Consider the following 21,715-nt stretch of genomic DNA (forward strand, 5'->3'; position numbering starts at 1 on the left):
AATATCAGCAGATCATTGCAATCTTTACTGAGCAGTGATAATCTCTTCTGAAGCTCAGAAAATGTGAGCTTTACAAAAACAAGTTAATCTTTGCCCATATATCTGGACCTTTCCGTCTCTTATCTAACCCTTCAGTATTCTTAGTGTCCTCACCCTCACTGTGTTGTTTTAAGGTCTGAACTAATATCTCAGGCTTTATTGTCCTTTGATGTTTTGTGGTCTTCATAAACTGAGAAGTTTGAAATTATGGTTAGGAGCAGGTCCTTAAAACAAGTGGGTATGTTCCTCCCTGAAATGACTGTTGGAGTGACTGATTCAAGTATGTGTTTTTCCCCTCTTTAAAACCTGTAGGAAATTAAATGCAAAAAAGTTCATGAAATGTTTGAATGTCATAGTTAAATAGTAAAATGTCAGGAAAAGTAAAAGTTAAGGTTTTTGTTTCTATTGCAATGTTGTCTTGGCCATGTTGAATTTATGGAATATTTCCTCTTTTTATTTTTTCCTTGTTAAATATGTAGCTTAATACAACATCTGGGTCAAATATTTGCTTGACAGGTGACCATCATTGATTTCTAATAGGAGAGTTGGTAATGACCCTTGAATTTGATTGCCTAACACTTCCTGTTACTTATAAAACATTCTTGTGTTCATTTTTTGCAGAAGGATCTTGAAATTCACCAGGGATAAAGCCTTTAAACTAGAGAAGTGCCTTTTCTTTGGCCTAGGAAATTCCATTCAAATTTTGTTGACATAAAATTTTGAAAATTGCTATTTCCATGTAAAAAAAATAGTGAAAGTATTCTATATAAAAATGATGGGGAAATACCTCTTAGGTCTTGAGCTGACAGCAAGTTGTAACAATTTAAAGACAAACACAAACCCAATCTGAAATCAGACCTTAATATTTAGTACATATATAGGTTTGCTAATATACACAGAGTTCTATAAACATTAGTTTATTAATCCTCAAAGGATTCAGTTTTATTCAGGTACATAAAGAGCTGAGATTATTATTAAATAGTGTAGTGCATGATAGTTATAATCTGTATGACTGAATGGATGATTAAAGGTATTGTTAGGTAGTTTAACTTAATTTTCTTGCTTTTGTGGATTTGTGTTAAGTATATTATGTATGTAGCAACCATAACTGCTTCATAGCTAAGTGTTTGGGATCTTTTTGGTGTGTATTATTTTTCTAGGTTTTTAATGTATAAGTGGTGGGTTGTGGACTGGGCAAATGGGAATGAACCTGTGTAAGGGTAGAAGTACTGCTGCTAATATAACAGATTTTATTGGCCAGCAACTGGGCCTTATATTCTTTCTCTGATGTAGGATACCTTATGACAAAGAAGCATAGATTGTGATGGAAACTTTGTATATGTCCTGGCTCAGTCAGTCAGGTTTGTGTTCATAGTGCATAAATTTTCAGTTACTATATATAATGGCTAAATATGATCCTAAATCTAAATTAAAAACAAATTACCCATTATACCATATTTGTTCACAAAAATTGTTAGAAAGGTGGATCCTATACAGACTATGTAATTTTAAAAATGTCAGTCAGCAATGAAAAATAGGACTGCCATGGACAAATTTCAGCCAGAGCCCAGTTTCCATGACTTCCTGTCTGACTGATCAGAATTAGCAAGCAGGAAATGTTCACTTAAATAATTGATTTTAATCTTGTTTTGTGTTTATACTTTTTAATTATTTTCCTTAAGAAACGTTCATTCTCATTGGTAAAATTTGGTGGTACTTTTTGATAATCTGGAGGACAGTCTATAGCTATACACATTGATATTAGCAATTATACAGCTTAATATACATTTTTTCAGATTCTTAATTTTTACAATTTTTATTATGCTAGAAAATGGTGGATAACATATCTTATTTACCAGAGACTGATCAGTTTTTTACTTGTGATTTGTATCAAGTTGCATTTGAATAGATATTGGATTTAAAAAAAAATGCTCACACACCATTTACATTTTTTTAATTAAAAAAACTACATTAAATATTTTTGCATAAGAAAAAAGTTGATCAAAACCTGTTTTCCTTTTAAAACTGTTTTATTAAATAAAGGAAGTATTATCTGTACTTACTGTTTCTAATTTAACTGATTAACTGTTTCTGGTGGTCATGATCTTCAGGATTTTTGAACTAGCAGAGCTCATCCGCTCACTTCATTTTTGTTCATAGACTGGAAGAGGAAAACAGGCTTTCCTGCTTTTTCATTTCCCATTTGGTTTCTCAGCTTAGAATGAACTAATTGAATCAACTGAAATGATTTCAAAATATTTTCTCTGCAGCAGCAGAAGAAGGTGCTGCAGTCAAAAGTACTTCAACAAACTTTCCATTAGTTCAGTGGTTTGCCTTTTTCTAAAACTTTGACGGCACAGATTCACTGCTTAAATAGTTACATTAGGTCTTAACGCAGGTTGTCAGAATTTCAAATTTAACTTTTAAGTGTGTTTATTTTTAAAAAGAAAAATACAAAAATTGATTTAAATAAATTATTTTTTTTTTAACAAAACTTGAATTTTGTCCACCCTGCTTCCATACGCAAACTTTACAAAAAGAAATCATAATAAAACTACACAAAATTTAAAAAGCACAAAAACTAATCCTGTGTGAAATTTCATTCTGATTGGCCTCCAGCTTGAAGAGTTAATAGGAATTTTTCTCATTCTGAGCCTAATTTAAAATGCAGTCCTAATTTATGGAGTTGCTTCCAAGTGCCTCCATATTTAGTTCCTAGAGGCCCCAATCAGGATCAGTGTTTCATTTCAATAGTTTACTGTACAGACACTGATTGATTGCCTGCCTTAAAGAATTTACAAGAAAAATGGCTAAACAAGGAGGAAGAACTATTTAGAAATTAGGGTTTATCATACTTTCAGGGTTTGATCCTCTTTTATTCTTAAGAGGGGAATAAAATTTTATGTCAATGACATGTGCGAGCGAGCCCTAAGCAGCAATTTTATTGTGCTGCTAAGAAATCATTTATTTCATGGTGGTTAGCATTTGAAGAAGTAAAACTTCAAAGTGAATCTGACACAACAGATTTGTCTAAACCTCTGTTGATATTTTTTTCCTGAGGCCTGCAATGTCAGTTGTTCTGCTATTTCCTGAAGGTTTAATTGATATGATGTGAGGGTTAAAAATCTACTTTAAAGCAGAACTTTCACCAGTAGAATAACCAAGAGCTGGAATCATGATTTATAAAGCAGTGAACTTATCTACAGTGCAACAGACTGTCTCTGCACTCTTGAAATGTGGCAGTCAGTGACATTAAGGGAAAAGTTTTGCTTTCAGAGGCATGCTAAATACTGTTTTTCCTCATATTTACTTTAGAATTCCTAACTGGGAATTTGCTAATAAAATGTTGGCCACAAATATATAGTGTAATTTATTCTGGAAACATTAATTATTTTCTGCTAATAATTTGTATTTAGTGCAATTTTTTTTATATAGAAATATTTGTTCCTCTTGCAGAATGTTTGCAAGAATATGTCAGAATAAAAATATGTAGAAAATGACAGTGGAAGACTAATTCATAGACTTTTTAAAAAAGTAGTTTTTGTTGGAATTGTAAAATATAATTTTAAAAATTTGATGTTAACTGAAACTGTCTGAGGCCTTGTCTACACTAGAAAAACAAGTCAACGTATTTATGTCGACTTTCAGCCACCAATAGTGGTGGCTGATATCCACACTGCTCTCCTTGGGTTGGTGGAGTGCGTCCTTACCAGGAGCACTTACACTAACCTAAGGAAAAACAGACTAACAAGGCTACCCTTCTGGAACTAACCTAAGGGTTACTGATTGATTGCCTGCCTCAAAGAATTTACAAGAAAAATGGCTAAACAAGGAGGAAGAACTATTTAGAAATTAGGGTTTATCATACTTTCAGGGTTTGATCCTCTTTCATTCCTAAGAGGGGAATAAAATTTTAATTTTAAGGAGATAATCAATCAACATAACCTAAGGGTTAGAGTGGGGGGAGCTGAGAGACCCATCTCTCAGCTCACTGCCGGGAACCCACAGGCTCCTGGCTCCCTGTGGGCTGCCCCCCTCCTCCCCCACCTGTACTCCCAGCTGGGTGCTGGGGCAGCTGTGCAGGGACTTCTCTACTCCCCAGTCACAGCGGGGAGCTGGCTGCAGCTCCCTGTGTCCTGTCCAGTCCTGGCTCTGAGCTGGGAGTGTGATGCAGCCACTCGTGTCCGGACTATTAGCTGGGCTTCTGCCTCCTGCGCTCTGGGCTTGCAGCCAGGAGCCGGAGGGGACAGCCTCCCGTGCCCTGGGCTTGCATCTGGGCCATAGCGGCCCTTGTTTCACCTGCTCTAGTGCAGCAGTGAAATTGACAAGTATGAAGCCCCTCCACCACTCTAAGGGATGCAGTGTCTACCCTGACACTGCCTCGCCCTAGCTTTGCCGACAAAAGCCCTACGCCTCTTGTTGAGGTTTTATTTTGTCAAAAAAACCAGGGCAGTTTTGTCAGCGGGGAGATGACTGTAGTGCGTACACCAGCACTGTTTTGTTGACAAAAGCTGACTTTTGTCGACAGAACTCTCTAGTGTAGACCAGGCCTGAGACATTTTGGGTTTGCAATGGCTGTTGTAATGACTGAATAATGTAAAGCCTTTTCCTTATTGGGCTCTTAAGCCCTGATACAGCAAGGTACTTAACCCTTGCCTGACTTTAAGCATGTGAATAGTCCATTTGAGGTGGGCTTAAGTATCTTGTGAATTGGAGCTCTAATGCTTTGCTAAAAACATTTGTTGGAAGTAATGTTTTACTTGTTCAGTTGATAATTTTTTTTTGTTTTTGTTTGGAGGGGGTATCAAATTCATTTGTATGTTGGCCACATGATAGCATACTCAGGATGTGAACTTCAGATTGTCTATATTGTTCCTTTTTGTGATACATTGTGGTGCTTGAGGCAGCTGACTACTTATGCATAGTTTCTTATGGGATGGGAAAAAACCTCACATTTCCTTTTCTTCTGTGGCTGTCCTGTCCAGCCCTCAATTGGCAACAGAGCTGAAAGCAGATGAAAGCTGGTAAGAATCACTGCAGAAATGGCTGAAGGAGGGACAGCTGCACCGGGAGAAAGCGGGAGGGGGGGAAATGGGCCACAATAAGGGTTACCCCAGCACAATCCATACTCAGAACTATGCAGTGGAGACGCCCCTTTCCCAGAAACTAGGAACTGTGTGGTGCCTGATCCTCAACCAGTCAACTGGCCTTGAGGAAAGAAACTGCAGGCCCAAGCCAGCCAGAGAATATAGCTGACAAGAGCTGTTAAAGGAGGGACTCCAATACTCTGATGACCTCAGAGAATTTTCTGCAAGTTTTGACTAGACTTATCCTGCCTTGTGTTGAATAACTGTTTGCTCCGACTCCCTCTATAATTGTTTCTTCATCTCAGCTTCACTCCACACCTGCTTGTCTTACCCTTCTCTTCTTCCCCCCCCCCCCCCCCCCCGACCTGCCTTGCCCAGTTCACCCCCTTCATTTTTCTTTCACTTCAGCTTAAGCTATCCTTACTACCTTCCCCCCGGATATTTGCCATCATCACATTGTTAATTCTGCTTGTATGTTATGCCCCTTTTATGTACCCTGTGTCTGGCATGCCTATTTAGATTGTACAAACTTTGGAGCAGGGACTATCTAGTTTTGTACTTTTACAGAGCCTAGCACAATGGGCCCCATTCATGGTTGCTCCTTAGTCACTACCATAACAAACATGACTATTAGTATTAGTAATCATGGATGCTTATATACCAATTGTCCTGTTTGGCCTGGAACTTATTGTAGTTTTAAAATAATTTCTGTTGGACTTATTAATAATATAAATTTTTAATACTAACTTGGGAGACCACCACACACCAATTTAACAATAAATTCCCTGATTAAGCCCAAAGGCCAAATGGTACTTTATATAATTGCTCTGAACATTCCCAAAAGCCTAAAAATAAGCAGTCACTACACTTGGTACACTAACAAAGTATTCATAAGCATGTGATCAGTATACTTACAAATAGTCCAGACCTTGGAAAAACCATTTCATCCTGGCATGCTCCAGCATGATCAGGTAGGGTCTGACCAAGAACCCTGAAATTCATAATTCTTTTTACACCCTTTATACCTAACAAACAAGTGATGTCATAGCCAATTACCACGTTAGTTTACAAACCAATTTGAGACAGTTCCTTCCCCTTTATTTCCAATTTTAATTTAGATAATATTTACAACCTCCTTTCTCCGTAAAGTCTTTTCTCCTTATCTCGTCCCCTCCTTCCTGGGTTCAGATGGAGAATTGACGTATAGAGAGATTAAGTGACTAGCTTAAAGTCATGCCATCTATGGAAGAGCTGTAAACATAACCCAGATTTTTGTCTAAGTCCTAGTCTACTGCCTGAATCACAAAATCATCCTAACTCTTGTGGGTGAGGACAGCAGCCCAAAATTAATCCATAGAAGCTTTGTGATTGCTCTGCTTTTTCTTTGATTTCTGTAGAGATGTTTGAGTAGAAAATTTGCTGAGCTTCATTAGACACTGGGCTGTCTGGGTAAAGATTTTGGTGTCTCCGCTGGCTATTGGAAATTATATATCTGGATTAGGGATGTAAAAATTAGTTTAATTAAAAATCTGTTTAAACGTTCTAAAAATAGAACATTTCAATGGTTAAATGATGGGAGGGGGGCCTGTGCTGGGCTTGGCTCCTCACTGCCCAGTGAGAGCTGCCCATCTGCGACTCACTCCCCCTCCCCCCGCCTCGGTAGCTGGGCAGCTCTCACTTGTGGGAAGCTCTGCCCCTCTGAACTGGGCTCCACACTTCCCTGCCAGCAAGAGCTGCCCATCTGCTCTTGCTGGTGGGGAGCCAGCCCAATTGTGGCTACCCTCTCCCCCCCCCCATGGGCTGGGCTCCCCACCTGCCCCACTCACAGGGAGCTAAGCCAAGCTGTGGCTTGCCCCACGTGCTGGGCTCTGCACTTCCCCCCCACTCGCGGGGAGTCAAGCCGAGCCCAGGTGCAACTACCCCTAATCTAGATATCAAATGACTACCTGTCATTGAGGAATTGCTGTTATATGTTATGTATGCTGCATGTGCAACATGCATGGGTAGAGAAGCCAAGAGTTGGTACCAACCTCAGAAATGAGTAAGGATACAATTTGGTCATGGAGGTCACAGATTCTGTGACTTTTCAGTACTTTCATGACTTTTGGGGCAGGGCTGGACCAGCTGTCAGGGTCCGCTGCCAAACAGCTGATGGGCCAGCCAGCCCACTGGAACAGCGGGGCTGGAGTAGCTGCAGCTCTGTTTTCCTGTCTCCCTCAGGGTATTTTTAGTAAAAATCAGGGACAGGTTGCGGCTTCTGTGGATTTTTGTTTATTGTCTGCGACCTGTCCCTGACTTTTACTAAAAACACCCAAGACAGAATCTTCACTTTAGTAATGAGGTAAGACAGATGTAGGGAAGGTAGCATTGATTTGAGTTCCCATAATTACTGAATATTATCAGTATAACAGCCAAGCAGAATTGGGATGATATGCCTATATGTCCTTAATGAGGATATGAAGGATTAATTTTAGCTGTGAGGGGATATGTGGTATTGGCCTATTAGTAGGTGGAAATGGTATAGTTGTAAATAGTAATGTAGAAAAGGCAGAAGCATTCAATAAATATTTCTGCTCTGTTTTTGGGGAAAAACAGATGATACAGTCTCATTATATGGTGATGATAACATTCTTTCCATTTCACTAGTATCTCTGGTAGATGTTAAACAGAAGTTACTAAAGTTAGACTTTTTCATATCAGTAGATCCAGATAATATATTAAGACTTGGTACTGCACAATATTTTGATTAAAAACTAAAATGGTATAAAATTAACATGACATACACTAAATGGATTAAAAACTGGCTGACTGATAGGTGTCAAAATGTAATTGTAAATGGGGAATTGTCATTGAATCAGTGTGTTTTCAGTGGGGTCCCTCAGGGGTCAATTCTTGACACTACACTATTTAAAATTTTTATCAGTGATCTGGAAGAAATCATTGTAATCAAAATTATCACTGATGAAGTTTGCAGATGACACAAAAATTAGGGGAATGGTAAAAAATAAAGAGAAGTGTTTGATTCAGAGGGATATGGATTGCTTGCAAACTAGGTGCAAGCAAATAATACAGCTAAATGTAAATGTATACATCTCGGAATAAAGAATGTAGGCCATGCTTACAGGATGAGGGACTCTATCCTGGAACTATGAAAAAGATTTGGGGTTGTGGTGGATAATCAGCTGAACGTGAACTTCCAGTGTGACTCGATGGTCAAAAGAATTAACGGTATCCTTGGATGCATAAACAGGGGAATATCAAGTAGGAGTAGAAAAGTTATTTGATCTCTGAATTTGGCATTGGTGAAACTGCTGCTGGTGTATATGATTCAAGAAGGATGTTGATAAATTGGAGAGGTAATTGAGAGAAAAGCCACGAGAATTATCATTAAAGGATTAGAAAACAGGCCCATAGTGTTAGACTCAATGAGCTCAATCTATTTAGTTTAACATATAGAAGATTAAGGGGTGACTTGAATACAGTCAATAAGTATCTGCACAGGGAACAACTATTTCATAATGGGATCTTCAGTCTAACAGAGAAAGGTATAACACAATCCAATGTCTGGAAGTTGAAGCTAGATAAATTCAGGGTGAAAATAAGTTGTAAATTTTTGATGGTAAGTAATTAACCATTGGAATAATTTATCAAGAGTCATGCTGAATTTTCCATCACTGACCATTTTTAAATCAAGATTGACTATTTTTTTTTTAAAAGAAATGCTCTAGGAATTACTTTGGGGGCAAGTCTATGGCCTGTGTTATAGTGGAGGTCACACTATATGATCACAGTGGTCCCTTCTGGCCTTGGAATCTGATTCTATTATGTTCAGAACTCTTAAAAATAATTGACATAACTGGAGTTTTGGTATATAGTTTGGGGCTAACTATGCTGCAATTGTGTTCCAGTATATTAAGAAATACGCAACACAATACCTTTTAGGAGGACAAGGACATTTGAGTGATCCATAGTATAGTCACATATTGTACATATATAAAGTGTGAAAGAATATTACCCCCTTCAGAACCTGTTGTTCCTGCCAAATGCTAAGAATAGGGTAAGCCCTTGAATTTTCAAAGAATTGCAAAAGATTTAGCAACTTAGTTATTGAAATGTAAAGTTAGAGTTCTTAATCACGAAAGTCTTTTGTTGCTGGGAGTGGCAAATACTTGTGTGCAACCAGTAGTTTGCTTTCTGTAATAAAATAAAATCTGAATGCTTCTTTAGTAAAACTTTTTTGTTTTATTTTTTAAATACAGGTATATGTTGTTGTAGAAGTACTTGAATTACTATCTAAAGATGGCAAGCCTCATGACTCAGAGTCTTGTGACCTATGTGGAAGAGGAAAATGTTCCTGCTTTGAAAGCACTTCTTGAGAAGTGCAAGGATGTGGATGAGAGAAATGAGGTAAGATGAGTTTTTCAAAGATTCCTTGAATATTGTCACATATTAATTGCAGGATGAATAACTGAAGCGACCTCACACTGGATGTGTAATATGATGATAAGGTCCTCTCCATAGATTTCTTGTGGTTCAGGAATTTTCTTCTTTGATTCTTTCCTTGTCCTGCAGTCATACCCTCAGCTCTTATTTCCATTCTTTTGTGCTCACTGAAGCCACAATATGGCTGTTATGTTTTTTATCTGTCTATCTTAGGTATTTACATGACCCCCATTGATGTAGTATCTGAATGCCTCATAATCTTTCAGTATATTTCTCCTCAAAACACCCCTGTGAGGTAGGGGAATAATATTATCCCGATTTTATAGATGAGGAATTGAGGCACAAACAGACTAATGGCTGTCAATGAGATTTTAGCTACTAAGTGCCTAAATCAGTTTGAAAACAAGACATTGGCTCCAGAGTCAGTTAGGCATTGCAATGCTGAATGTAGCAATACTTAAATAAATTTAAAAAATCTGGGCCTAAATGACTTGCTCAAGGTCTTACCTTGTGGCAGAGTACAGAATTGAACGTGGATCATCTTCTTTCTGGTCTAGCACCCTAACTCTCTCTTTTTAAAGAAGTTTGATTTAGTCTAATTATAGCATAGCAACAATGCTAAAGTACCAAGGTTGCAGCGCATCAACTCACCAGTCAGCTGTATTTCAGTTTTATTGCAGTTTGTATTGCAATTTTCCCCTCTTGTGGTTGATTTTTTGAATGGGCTTTACATTTACATAAAATAGAACCCTATTTATCTGAGCCTCCGTTATCTAACTCCATATTAACTGAGCCATCAGCTGCCAGAGGCTGACAGTGGCTGAAGCTTGGATGGTCAGCCCTGGGTGGCTGGGACTCGTCCAGTCAGCCTCAGAGACTGGTGGCTCGGTTAGCATGGAATGCTGGATAATGGAGATTTGGATAAACAGGGTTCTACTGCATATCAGTAAAACATTGTGTTCAGCCGATACCAATAGTAATAGCCTATTGTGGCTAGGAACACTAAAGTTCAGTGTTCCATTTTAATCATGGAAAAATGCAATTTTTTTTTTTTTTTTTTTAAATTGGAGAATTTGGGGGTTTTTTATCACGGAAAACTAGGCTCCCCGATAATCAGCTATAATTGTATTTTTGTAAGGCCTCTTAGTACTGACAAAGAAAATGTTACTGTAATAGTAGAAACTAGTAAAAATGTGTAATAGGATAGAGAATAAAACACTCTTAAAAGCATCATAGGGTGTGTTTGTACAGGATTTTGGACCAAGTGGGATGAGCCTCCCAGCTTGGGTTGACAGACTGGGGCTAGCAAGGCTCATGTTCTAAAAATGGCTGTATAGGCAGCACTTTGGAGTTGCAGCTCAGACTGAAGCATGGGCTCTGAAGCCTAGGGTGCTAGCCATTTTTAGAGCACTAGCGTGCCATGTTGGCCTGAGTCTGTCGATCTGGGCTGGAAGGCGTGCTCCTGTTCAGTCCAAAATGCTGTGTAGATGCACCCATATAGACAGTATATGGCCTAAAGTAACATTTATGCAGGCTTCCATTAGCTCAGATACAATTCTGTACTGAAACAGCTCCCTTCAGTTATTGATTTGTGAACATTTTATTGATGCTATGGTAATGTCCAAGCCTAAATATTGCATCAGATTGTTTAAAAGGCTTTCATAGCAAAAAGGAAAGTGAATTAAAAAAAAAGTTTTCATTGTTGAAAAGCATTAATATAGTACAATAAACTTACTTGACATTTTACAGATATACAGACGTTTTCTTCCCAGAAGAACTTATGATTTATTACACTGTAAGGCAGGGGTCCCCAAACTGTAAGGTAGGGGTCCCCAAACTATGGCATCCGCTGACACATTTTGACAGGCTTGCTCCTCCCTCCTGGCCCTGCCCCTTCCCCCCACCCATCTCCCATGTGGGCCCAGCGCACTGTTCCCGGCGCCAAGCAACGCCGTGCAGTGGCCGCTCCCCCCTCTTGGCCCCACCCCTCTGCCATGTGGGCCTAGCAGCACCCCGGCTGGAGCCGCGCTGCTCCCGGCCCCAAGCAGTGCTGCGCGGCAGCCACTCCCCCCTCCCAGCCCCGCCTCTTCCCCCCCCCCCTCCCGTCCCTCTCCCATGTGACGTGGGCCCAGCTGCTCTGGCCCAGCAAAAGAGCAAGACTAAGTGGTGTGGCCCTCACAGTTGAAAGTTTGGTGACCCCTGCTGTAAGGTATGCCCCATAGTGCAAAATGCATTACAGTGATAATTATTCATAACGATACTATCTGGAAACAGTTAATTAAAACTAATTAAAGCAGAAATCTCTCCTGGAATAGTAAAAGCATTTCCAGAGTTCATTGTACCAAAAGAAAGGACTGATAAAATATATTTCTTAATTAAGTTGTCGGCAGCCAGCGATTAGTAACCTTTGCTAAAGCAGCTGTAATCAGAATAAGGTGATTCAGCTTGTAAGTAGTTTACATTTTCAGGAAAGTTACTGATGTACTTCTTACAATGATGTGGCTGTTGCAGGCATTCTGTGCAATATTACTAAACCTGAGGGAATTTGGACACTTTTGCATCTTTAAGGGAAGCAATGATCTATTCAGACATAGGGTAAATTCTATCTTCAAGATGGAGCAGGGAAGGAGCAGTGTATGGAAAAATCCATTGTCTTACAGTGGCCAGCTGTAGACACTTTCAGACAAACTCTGTCATCTCTAAACTCACTGTAACCTGGAGTATACCAGATTCTTTGTCTCCAAAGTCTATTCTTTCTCACAATCAGAAATTATCTTCTTAGGTAATGAAATTGTATCTTCATTATGGACGGTGGAGAAACCATCATTCAGGACAGCCCTTGTACGGACTCCTTCTCATAGCTAACGTGACTTATGGATTGAGTGAGACTGCAGAAGGTGGTGGCTAGGGATCATTATCCAGGAGAGTTCTTTTGCTCCTCCAATTGGGAGAGATGCCTTCTTGGAAAAAAGCATCTCCATAGAAGGGAGTCAGTTTTGTTTCAGATTTCTTTTATTAACCCTGAGGGCTGGATCCTACAAGATGCTAAACACCCTCCAGTCTTGTTTCCTTCAGTGAGATGAAGCTGCCTACTACCTTGCAGGATAAGGTTAATAGACTGTAAATTGCTCAGTTGTCTGATACAATGACAAGCATATTGTCCATGTTCAGAAAATAATAAATGTGTAACTGAACTATGTTTTCTGGACTTGCAAAAGGTATTTCACTATTAATTAAATTGATTCCAGATGGACTTTTGGTGCTCTGAAAATACCTCCTAATTTGTTAGTTGGTCTGTGGTCTTTCTAACTATGTGTCTAAGCTTCTTCAAGCCTTGAATAAGGAAGAAAAAAGCTCTAGATCTCCGTATGTGTTAGGTGGACAAATGAATTGTGGACTGTTATGCTTTTAATATATTGCAGTTTTTTCTAAAAGCCACTCTTTAAATAATTGAAACCACTATTAGACTAATATATGGAAAGATTTCATATTGTTGCCATTTCTTTTTTCATTGCATTTTTGTGTGTTTAAATGAGTTATTTGAAAATGTTACATTTTATCAGTGTCTCTTTATATACTGAATCAAATCATAAAATTATGTGAACAGTACCTGGAATTCCTTTATAGATATTAGTACTTCACTGCTGTTGTATATAACGATAAAATTTTAAAGATATATCAACTTGTCAAGTAGTTCAATTGTAACTATCATTTGATTCCAGAATGGTCAGACTCCATTGATGTTGGCTGCCGAGCAAGGCAATTTAGAAATTGTCCAAGAATTGCTCAAGAAAGGAGCTAACTGCAACCTGGAAGATGCAGTAAGTATTAGCATCATTTTCTTTTTCCGAGATGGTTTCTTAACTAGACTGAAGTGTCTGGCTCTAAAATATTGCATAGTTCCACTTCAGGTCTGTTAAGTGAAGCATCTCTGCTGTTGAGCTTGGATTGATTATAATGGTAAAATAGTTAACATATTTGTCACTGTAATTGATCCACAAGAAAGCTCTCTTGAGTAGGTAGTTGCTGGTACTTTCTTTGTAGCAGCTGAGAACAGCAGTGTGTAGCTATTGGTCATGAAGCATCACAAAGCAGGCTGTGTCATAGCATTTCCATGTTTAAATAGATGCCACCATGAAATTATGTTTGTTTGGGAATACAGTATCGTTTTATGTAGTATCTGTCATGCTGTATCCTAGGTTTTTTTTGCAAAGCTATACAGTAAAGAATCAGTTATAGAGTTACATAACAGCAGAAGGGAAGGCGATCACAAGGCATAGATGAGGAAGATGTGCTTAGCAAGATATAAAATGGATGAAGTAGAGAGAGAAAAGAAGGCTTATTCAGTACTGTAGGAGCTACAGCGGAGAGAACTCTTACATCAGGAGTAACAAGTTTTCATGGAAAGATCAGAGATGAGTGCTAGATAAGCAGGAGACTTGAACAGTGGCAAAAGAAACAGGCAGGCTAGCGGAGGATTTAAAGACAAGATGGGAAATTTTGAACTGAATTCTGAAATGAATAGTCAGCCAGTTAGGTTTATTGATAAGAGTGATGAAGTTTAGTTGTTTTAAACCTGTTAGGAGCTATGCAGAATACTGCCAATAAGTAGAATTTGGGAGGCAATAGAGATATGAGTAGCAATAGTTAAGGTGAAATATGAATATTAATGTTGCATCAGAGGTGTGGAGTGGGGACAGTTTTGTATATAGCCAGTGTTGTGTGGTTGGTGACAGGAAGATTTTACAAAACTAAACATGGGAGGAGAGAGTTCAAGGGTCAAGGATGTTTATAGTCAAAGGAGAATGGAAGATAGAGTTGTGTGGATTCTCCTTCCCCTTCTCACGAGAATGAAAACTCCTGAGACTAAAGACCGTCTTCACTACTGCGCTAAGTTGATCTAAGTTACTCTAGTTAAGTTCCATAAGTAACGTAACTTAAATTGATGGGAAATGCTCTCCCATCGACATAACTTCTGCCTCTCATTAACTTAATTGGAAAAATGTAATTAGCTGAGAATGGAGAATTGTGAAATTTGGGAAGAAGAGCCCTGGCACCATCGAAAGAGTTAAGTGTGAGAGAATTTGAGACATGTACATAGAGCTATGTATACAGACTAAGAAGCTGAAATGTTTTAGAGTTGAAGGCTACATAGACATAGAGAATGAATGTGGAAAAAGAACCATAGTTTTTTTTTTTTTTTTTTTAAACTACACAGCAGATAATTCCCATGTTATGGTTATGGAAAAACTCAGAAATATAAACTTGTTATGGAGGAATCTAATAAGCATGCTGGTTGTTAATTTTAGTTAATTGTAGTAAGTATTGATAACTACAGGTTTGTGTTTAAGCCATCTTTAGCCTCTTGCTTATTAATCAGCGTGATGAAGGCATCCATTTGAAAAAACAGACCTTGAAGTTATGAAATCAATACAATATGAGATTTAATGTAACACATACTCACAATTTCGCTGTGGGTGTATGTTGTCATTAGTTGAATAATTCAAATGCATTATTAACATTCATTTGCTTTATAGTAAAAAGGGTACTTCATATATCTAAGGGAACCACTGTACATTGAGATAATAACCTGGTATGTAAAACCTCCATATTGCATCTTCTGTAAATAACATTAATTTAATTTTTTTTTTTTTAAATCATGCCTTTCAACTCTTTTCTTATAGGATAACTGGACAGCTCTTATTTCGGCAGCTAAAGAAGGATATGTAGACATTGTATCAGAGCTACTTAACTGGAATGTAAATTTGGAGCACCGGGATATGGTATGATCTTTTTTCTAGTTTTTAAAACGGAGGCTTGATTATTTGGGCAGTTGCATGTGTAATTGATAGGGTATTCTTCTTATCTGGCATATGTTAGGGATATTAATCTTATTAAATTGCAAAATTCAACTCTTGAAATTCTTAGGGCTCTGTGGATTTGATTTCGCTAGGGGAGGCTGCTAAAGAGAAAAATACTTTTTGTTCAGTAAAAATAAATTTAATACAGTTGCTCTGGGTAGGGATAAAACCATCTATGCTTTTCTCTTTTGGAATCATACACATTCAAGTGGCAAGTCATGTTCTTGAAATCTATCTGCTTAGGTTTTTCGAACAGCAAATTAAAATTTGTCTGTAGGTTTCCCATTAAGTTTTATTCAACCAACTGTAATATTGGTAGGTTTGTCCCCCTTCTTTTGAGAGCCATTGTGGAAGCATTTTACCATTCAAACTAGATTCTGCAGTGCTTTTGTTTGGAGTCTGTGGTTTTGTCTGCAGCAAGTTTCATAAAATCATTTAGGAGAGCATTTTCCTTCCTCCCCTGTGCCCCAAGTTCTACATGTTGCAGCAAAAAACATGGTTTTTCTTTTAAATTTAATATGTTTGAATTTTTAGACTAGTAAGATGGCAACATTTGTCACTATTGCTTATGATAGGCTCAGAAACAGGAGTCTAAGAACAGGTACGCAGCTAAAGAAAATGTATAAATATAGATTTTAAATAAATCTCTCTAATATTTTTCTCTACTGTGTTCTACAGGGAGGGTGGACAGCCCTAATGTGGGCATCTTATAAAGGTTGTACAAAAGTATCAGAGTTGCTTCTTGAGAAAGGAGCAAACCCAAACATCACTGGCCAGGTAATGCTTAATCTTTGAGAGAAGTAAGACTATCTTCAAAAATCTGAATTGTGTAGTTGTATTATTTTGCTAAGAACTATGAGTTATATAAAATTTTATTTTGCATTTCATTGCAATAAAGTGATTGTTTTAAGATTTAGTATCACAACAACTATTTTTAACTGGAGCAGATGATTTTATAGATTTCAGTAAGGCTTACATCAGAAAGATATTAAGATAGTGACAGTAATTTCTACGTTTAAGTAAACCATGTACAGTAGACGGAGAATCCTATTCTGTTTTAATTACTTTATCTCTAGAAATCAATAACTGAATAAACATTATATATATAATTAAAAGTAGTAGTAACTTTATTTTATTTTATTCCAACAGTGGCCAATGCCACTATCAGAAGACAGGATATTGGGCTACATGGACCATTGTCAGTTCTTATGTTCTTATCTCTTGTTTTAATTATTTCTTGGTAATTAACAAATACTCTGGGTTGTATACTTGTGTCATATATACAGATATTCACTAAAAGACTAGTCGTGACACTGACTTTTGGGGATCTATTCTGTCTTCTGCATGTGTTGGCATTATTAGCTCCAATTGATGTTAGAAGGTATCATATACATGTTGAAGCTTATGAATTTGTTATATGTACATTTTAGGTTCCCATTTGTCATTACAACGGTGTAAATAGTGAGGTAGAAGGATATGATATTTTTAAACCCTTTTGAAGAATAACTGTGTCCAAACAACACATCGTTTCTCTACTACTGACTAATCCATTTAATTGGCAACAGTTAACTGAAGTATGATCAGTAGATAATTTTGTGTGTATTTCCTTTCATGTTTTATGACGTCTGAGGCATTCTGATAGATATTAATGTATAAATAAAAAAAACATTAGAGTTAGGAACATATTTTTGTTTCACGTGGCTTAGTTTTTATATTATTGTTTTCTGATCCAAGCAATACAGTGTTTATCCAATCATTTGGGCAGCAGGACGAGGCCATTCGGATATAGTACATCTCTTACTGCAACATGGAGCTAAAGTCAACTGCTCTGATAAAGTAAGCTATGATGTTTGATTAGCATTTTATATTAGTACAGCATTTTTTGTACAGCCCAGAAAAGTGTGTCAGACATTCAGGAAATTATCTGGCATATAATATCAAGAATTTTTTTTCTTCATTAAAATTGTATTTATGCAAGAATTTCAAAATGTATGCAACATTTTCTGACTAAAACATCTGTCGCTGATTCTGAAAAATTATCCTGCAATACATTTTTTGCTCACATGGTTAAAATCTCTGTGGCATAGACCAAGCCATCAGCTTAATAGGTATCCTTTGCCAATCTTCTTGCTTCTTAGTATATAACTGTTTACAATGAGTAATATACTAAAGATAACATTGGAATATTGCACTGAAGATTGATTACCTTAAATCATGTTTCTATGCCTCTAAAGCTTTTGGAAATGGTGCTAACCTTACTTATATAGACAGATAATTCTGGTATCTAGAAGTCTGTAAGAAAGGAGTTAAAATTGCAGGCATTTTACATGTGGTAACTTCATTTTGTGAAGTCTGGTTCTTTGATCAGTTAGTTGATCACCGTACCAAAGCAAATAGCTTCTGAAAAGAGCTACAAACTCAGCTTCAGACTGAATAGGTAAGCTTAACTGGACCGTCGAAAGAATACCATCTCCATCTTACTACTTTCACAACTGAAGAAAAGAATAAGTTTGATCACCTAAAAAAGATGAAATCATAATAAAAAGTTAAAAATAAATATTAGGATCAGCCAATTATTTGGGAGGCTTATTTGAAATATTCAAAATTAATTAGTTTTGATTCAATGTTACTTCCTGGCAATATAATATAATCTAAAAAATATTTAATGTTCATGTTCCAAGTCATGAGTCAGGTGCTATAATGAAAAAGCAGAATGATGACACTTAACAGAAGGATGAGAAAGGAAGTAAATTACCGAGTACTGAGTTTTGAAACAAACATTTAATTTTCTGTTTTACATACTGGCAGGTCTTTTTTAAAAATAACGAACTTAGTATTTTAACATAATATATAATTTTTGCCATTGTCTGAATAATAATACAACATCAAAATATTGCTTATTCTTTTAATCCGCTTCTCCCTCTCATCATAAGGGGTATATTATTTATTAGGAAGCTTACTTTTGAAATTTGGTTAGTTAATTTTTAAATCCTCAATTTGACTCTTAGAGTTACAGGAATAAAAACCCTTTGATACAAGGTTTTTACACTTTCATCTATAAAAACTGACTAGGTTGCCAGTCACTTTCCTTTTATAAACAGCTCCTATTAAGTGACCCCTTTGTGGTACTCTGGATGTGTCTGTCTAAAAACAGATACTATGGCTCCCCATATAATAAAAATAATACTATTTTAAAAATTGCATGTGTCTGAAAATACCCCTCAAACTGATCTTTCAAACAATCTTTTCCCAGAGGAAATTGGTAGTCATTTATTATAGGATTCCATTCCTTGTATTAAGTAAGAAACTTCCAAAGAACAACTGTACAGGAATTCCAACAACATATATCTTTATTTTTGATATTTAAATCTGCCTTTCATGAAATCTAGATTATACACATTGTTTGATTAATTTTTGTTTTAATTACTGTTCAAATTATTCATCTGAAAATAAATTCCCCCTCCCTACCTGAACCATAGTTTTCAACCAAAGCCTTCATAAAATGCCTGAGAAATTAGATGCATTTTGAAGCATACTCTGAAATTTAGGGGAGGGAAATTGAGTTCATCAAAGATTTCTCTCTCAAAAAAAGTCTTAGCTCAAGCTGTCTCTTTCTTACTTCAAAAGCAGGGGACTAAAAGGTCATTACCTAAACTTACCACACCAGCATCAATATTATGTGTGAAGAGCGGTGGTTCCTCAAATGGGAAAGACAAATCATTTTGTCCCTGATCCAACAAAACTCTTAAACACATACTTAACTTTTAGCATGAGAATAGTCCCATTGAAGTCAGTGGTACTATTCACATGATTTAAAGTAAAGTATGTACTTAGTTACGTTGCTGGATTGTGGCCTTGTGGCTTTATAAATCAAATCCCACACCTCAAAGTCCTTCGGAAACTAATACACAGCTTTTGCAGACTGTTGAGACCTTATTGAAACTTTGACCAATCCAGAATGCTTGTCCAGTCCTCTGTAGTTCCCTAGCTTGTACCTACTATAGGATCTTCAATAACTGCCCTGACATTTGCACTACATCTTCCCCGATCCATCCAAAATGCGTCCATCACCACTTTGTGCACTCCCTTGTTACCTTCCTGCCCCTGCTAAGCCCCTGCACTGCTTTATTTTTAAATTTCTTGGCACTATAGCCCCATGTGCTTACATTGTGGATCTTGTCTTTCCCTATTTTGTCTTTCTACCAGTGATTGTAGCATCACTGCACAATTAATTTCCTTCTCCAACTCTCATCGTCATGAATTTGTATATATGTTGCCTCCTATCCATGAAATAACCCAGTATGCCAAGATATTACTGTCGTCTTAACTTTTCCCTAAATCCCCGCTCCTGTGATGTGAATTTATTATAATTATGAGGCGTGACCACCCGAAATTTATTTCTCCCTCTCTTCCTGTCTTCTATATGTGTATCTTTTAAACTGTAAAATAATTGGGGAAGGCAAGGCCTATCTTTGTTTTTGTGTATTTTATAGTGCCGAGCACACTGTGCTAGACAATAGAGGACACTAATCCATTCTTGACATTAAATACAGCAAATCAATTTGAAAGAACATATTAATGAGGTTTGTAATTGATTTTGTTTATAGTATGGAACCACACCATTGATTTGGGCTGCTAGGAAGGGTCATTTGGAATGTGTGAAATACTTGCTGCAAATGGGCGCTGATGTTGATCAAGAAGGGGCTGTAAGTAACTAATCTTTTTTTCCATGGTAAGATGTGTCTACATCTCTTGTATCCATCATAAACAGGCTGACATGTCTGGTGTGCAAAAATGAAACAAAACTAAATGTTGACAATGAAGAAAATGCAATTTATTGCTCTATCTCTGTGCAGTTTATTTTTAAAGATCTAATAAGAAAAGCATACAAGAAATTAATTGAACTATCAGAGCTTTTTATGACTATGGATTTCATAGTGTCAGCTGTGACATTGCTGTATAATTTTTAAACCAGTGGTTTTCAAACTTTTTTCATTTGTGGACCCCTTAAACATTTTGAATGGAGGTGTGGACCCCTTTGGAAATCTTAGACATAATCTTTGGACTCCCAGGGGAGATTTAACTACTGTGTCAAAACTTTGTGATAAACAGCATCTTGATATGCCAAGCACCTATCATATGATTCCATTTGAATAATTAATCTTGGATAAAGCATCCTCTTATATATATATATATATAAATAAAAGTTGCTGTGACTCTTCATGTCTTCTAGATAATATGTGTAAAACTTATGGTTTTATTTGCTTATTTTGTCTTATAACGGATAGGCTGTTTTTATTTTAAAATCTTTACTGAAGATTGTTTGATATTTTAAGTGAAAATAATGTAGTTCACTTAGAAAAGTGACAACTCTGCATTAAGTGATCAGTAAAAATTCCCTAAGAATGCTTAATATTTATATTAAATACACATGGCAGCAGGCTTTGTAAAGCTTCATTCCTGCAAAGGAACCATACAGGCAGACCCCTACCCTGAGCAATTCTTTTTACAGAATTGGGGCCTAATGTGATAGAATAAGCTGACAGTTACTAAGAATTCATGTAAATGAATTACATCCTGAATTCAGATAGTGTTGTGCTTTAATGAAGACAACTGTTGAATTTAAGTAGTAGTGTACTCTCTCAATATACACTTTGTTGATGCACGACAACCTGAAATAATAGTCCAGCCCTAAATTAGTAAAACAGGAATTCCGTTGGCTTCATAACACATGGCTCTTTAATGAAAATGAATATTTAAATTGTTCTAATTATACAGGTTAAAATGGGTGCTGCAAATAATCACTACAAAAAACAAAAATTACTCCGCCAAAAAACCTTTCAACCTTCTTCTGATCATTGAAACATTTTATATTATTCATATTTAGATTGTGATACCCTTACTCTGAAAAGTAGTACAATTATTTCTAAAATAATCCTGTTGAAATCAATGAGATTGCTTAAGAAGAAGCATATTTGTTAAAGTAAGCGTATTACAATCTAGTCGCTGGTGAAAAGTTTGCTATATCATTAACATTTCATTCTAGATCATCCTTCAAGTGCTTGGAGGAGGGTAATATTCTGACTTCAAAGTGACCCAAAAAAAATCATTCTGAGTTTGTGTAAATCATACTACGTAAACAAATAAATAAAAAAGTGGTTCTAATTTATTTTTCTGAAATGGAGTTGGTGTATTCAGTGCACTGATAATACACTAGTTGATAAGATTTTCATCATATTGCAGAAAGATGGTACAGTTCATATTTTTTCAGACGTTATGACAAAT

At 36.8% G+C, this 21,715-nt stretch overlaps 1 protein-coding gene across 8 annotated transcripts in view; it reads left to right on the top strand.

Moving 5' to 3' along the window:
- The window catches only part of KIDINS220 (kinase D interacting substrate 220), a 175,681-nt gene that overhangs the window by 13,927 nt on the left and 140,039 nt on the right, over nt 1-21,715 (top strand). For all 8 annotated transcript variants that reach the window (XM_067544798.1, XM_067544800.1, XM_067544797.1 and 5 more), the window contains exons 2-7: nt 9,386-9,533; nt 13,292-13,390; nt 15,254-15,352; nt 16,109-16,207; nt 17,165-17,266; nt 20,038-20,136. In XM_067544798.1, the coding sequence (XP_067400899.1) occupies nt 9,426-9,533; nt 13,292-13,390; nt 15,254-15,352; nt 16,109-16,207; nt 17,165-17,266; nt 20,038-20,136 (606 nt within the window). In that variant the 5' untranslated portion in view covers nt 9,386-9,425. The remainder of the gene's footprint in view (nt 1-9,385; nt 9,534-13,291; nt 13,391-15,253; nt 15,353-16,108; nt 16,208-17,164; nt 17,267-20,037; nt 20,137-21,715) is intronic.

This window comes from Emydura macquarii, unplaced genomic scaffold, assembly GCF_026122565.2.
Source record: "Emydura macquarii macquarii isolate MOO-44397 ecotype Brisbane River unplaced genomic scaffold, CSIRO-AGI_Emac_v2 contig_1027, whole genome shotgun sequence".
NCBI lineage: Eukaryota > Metazoa > Chordata > Testudines > Chelidae > Emydura > Emydura macquarii.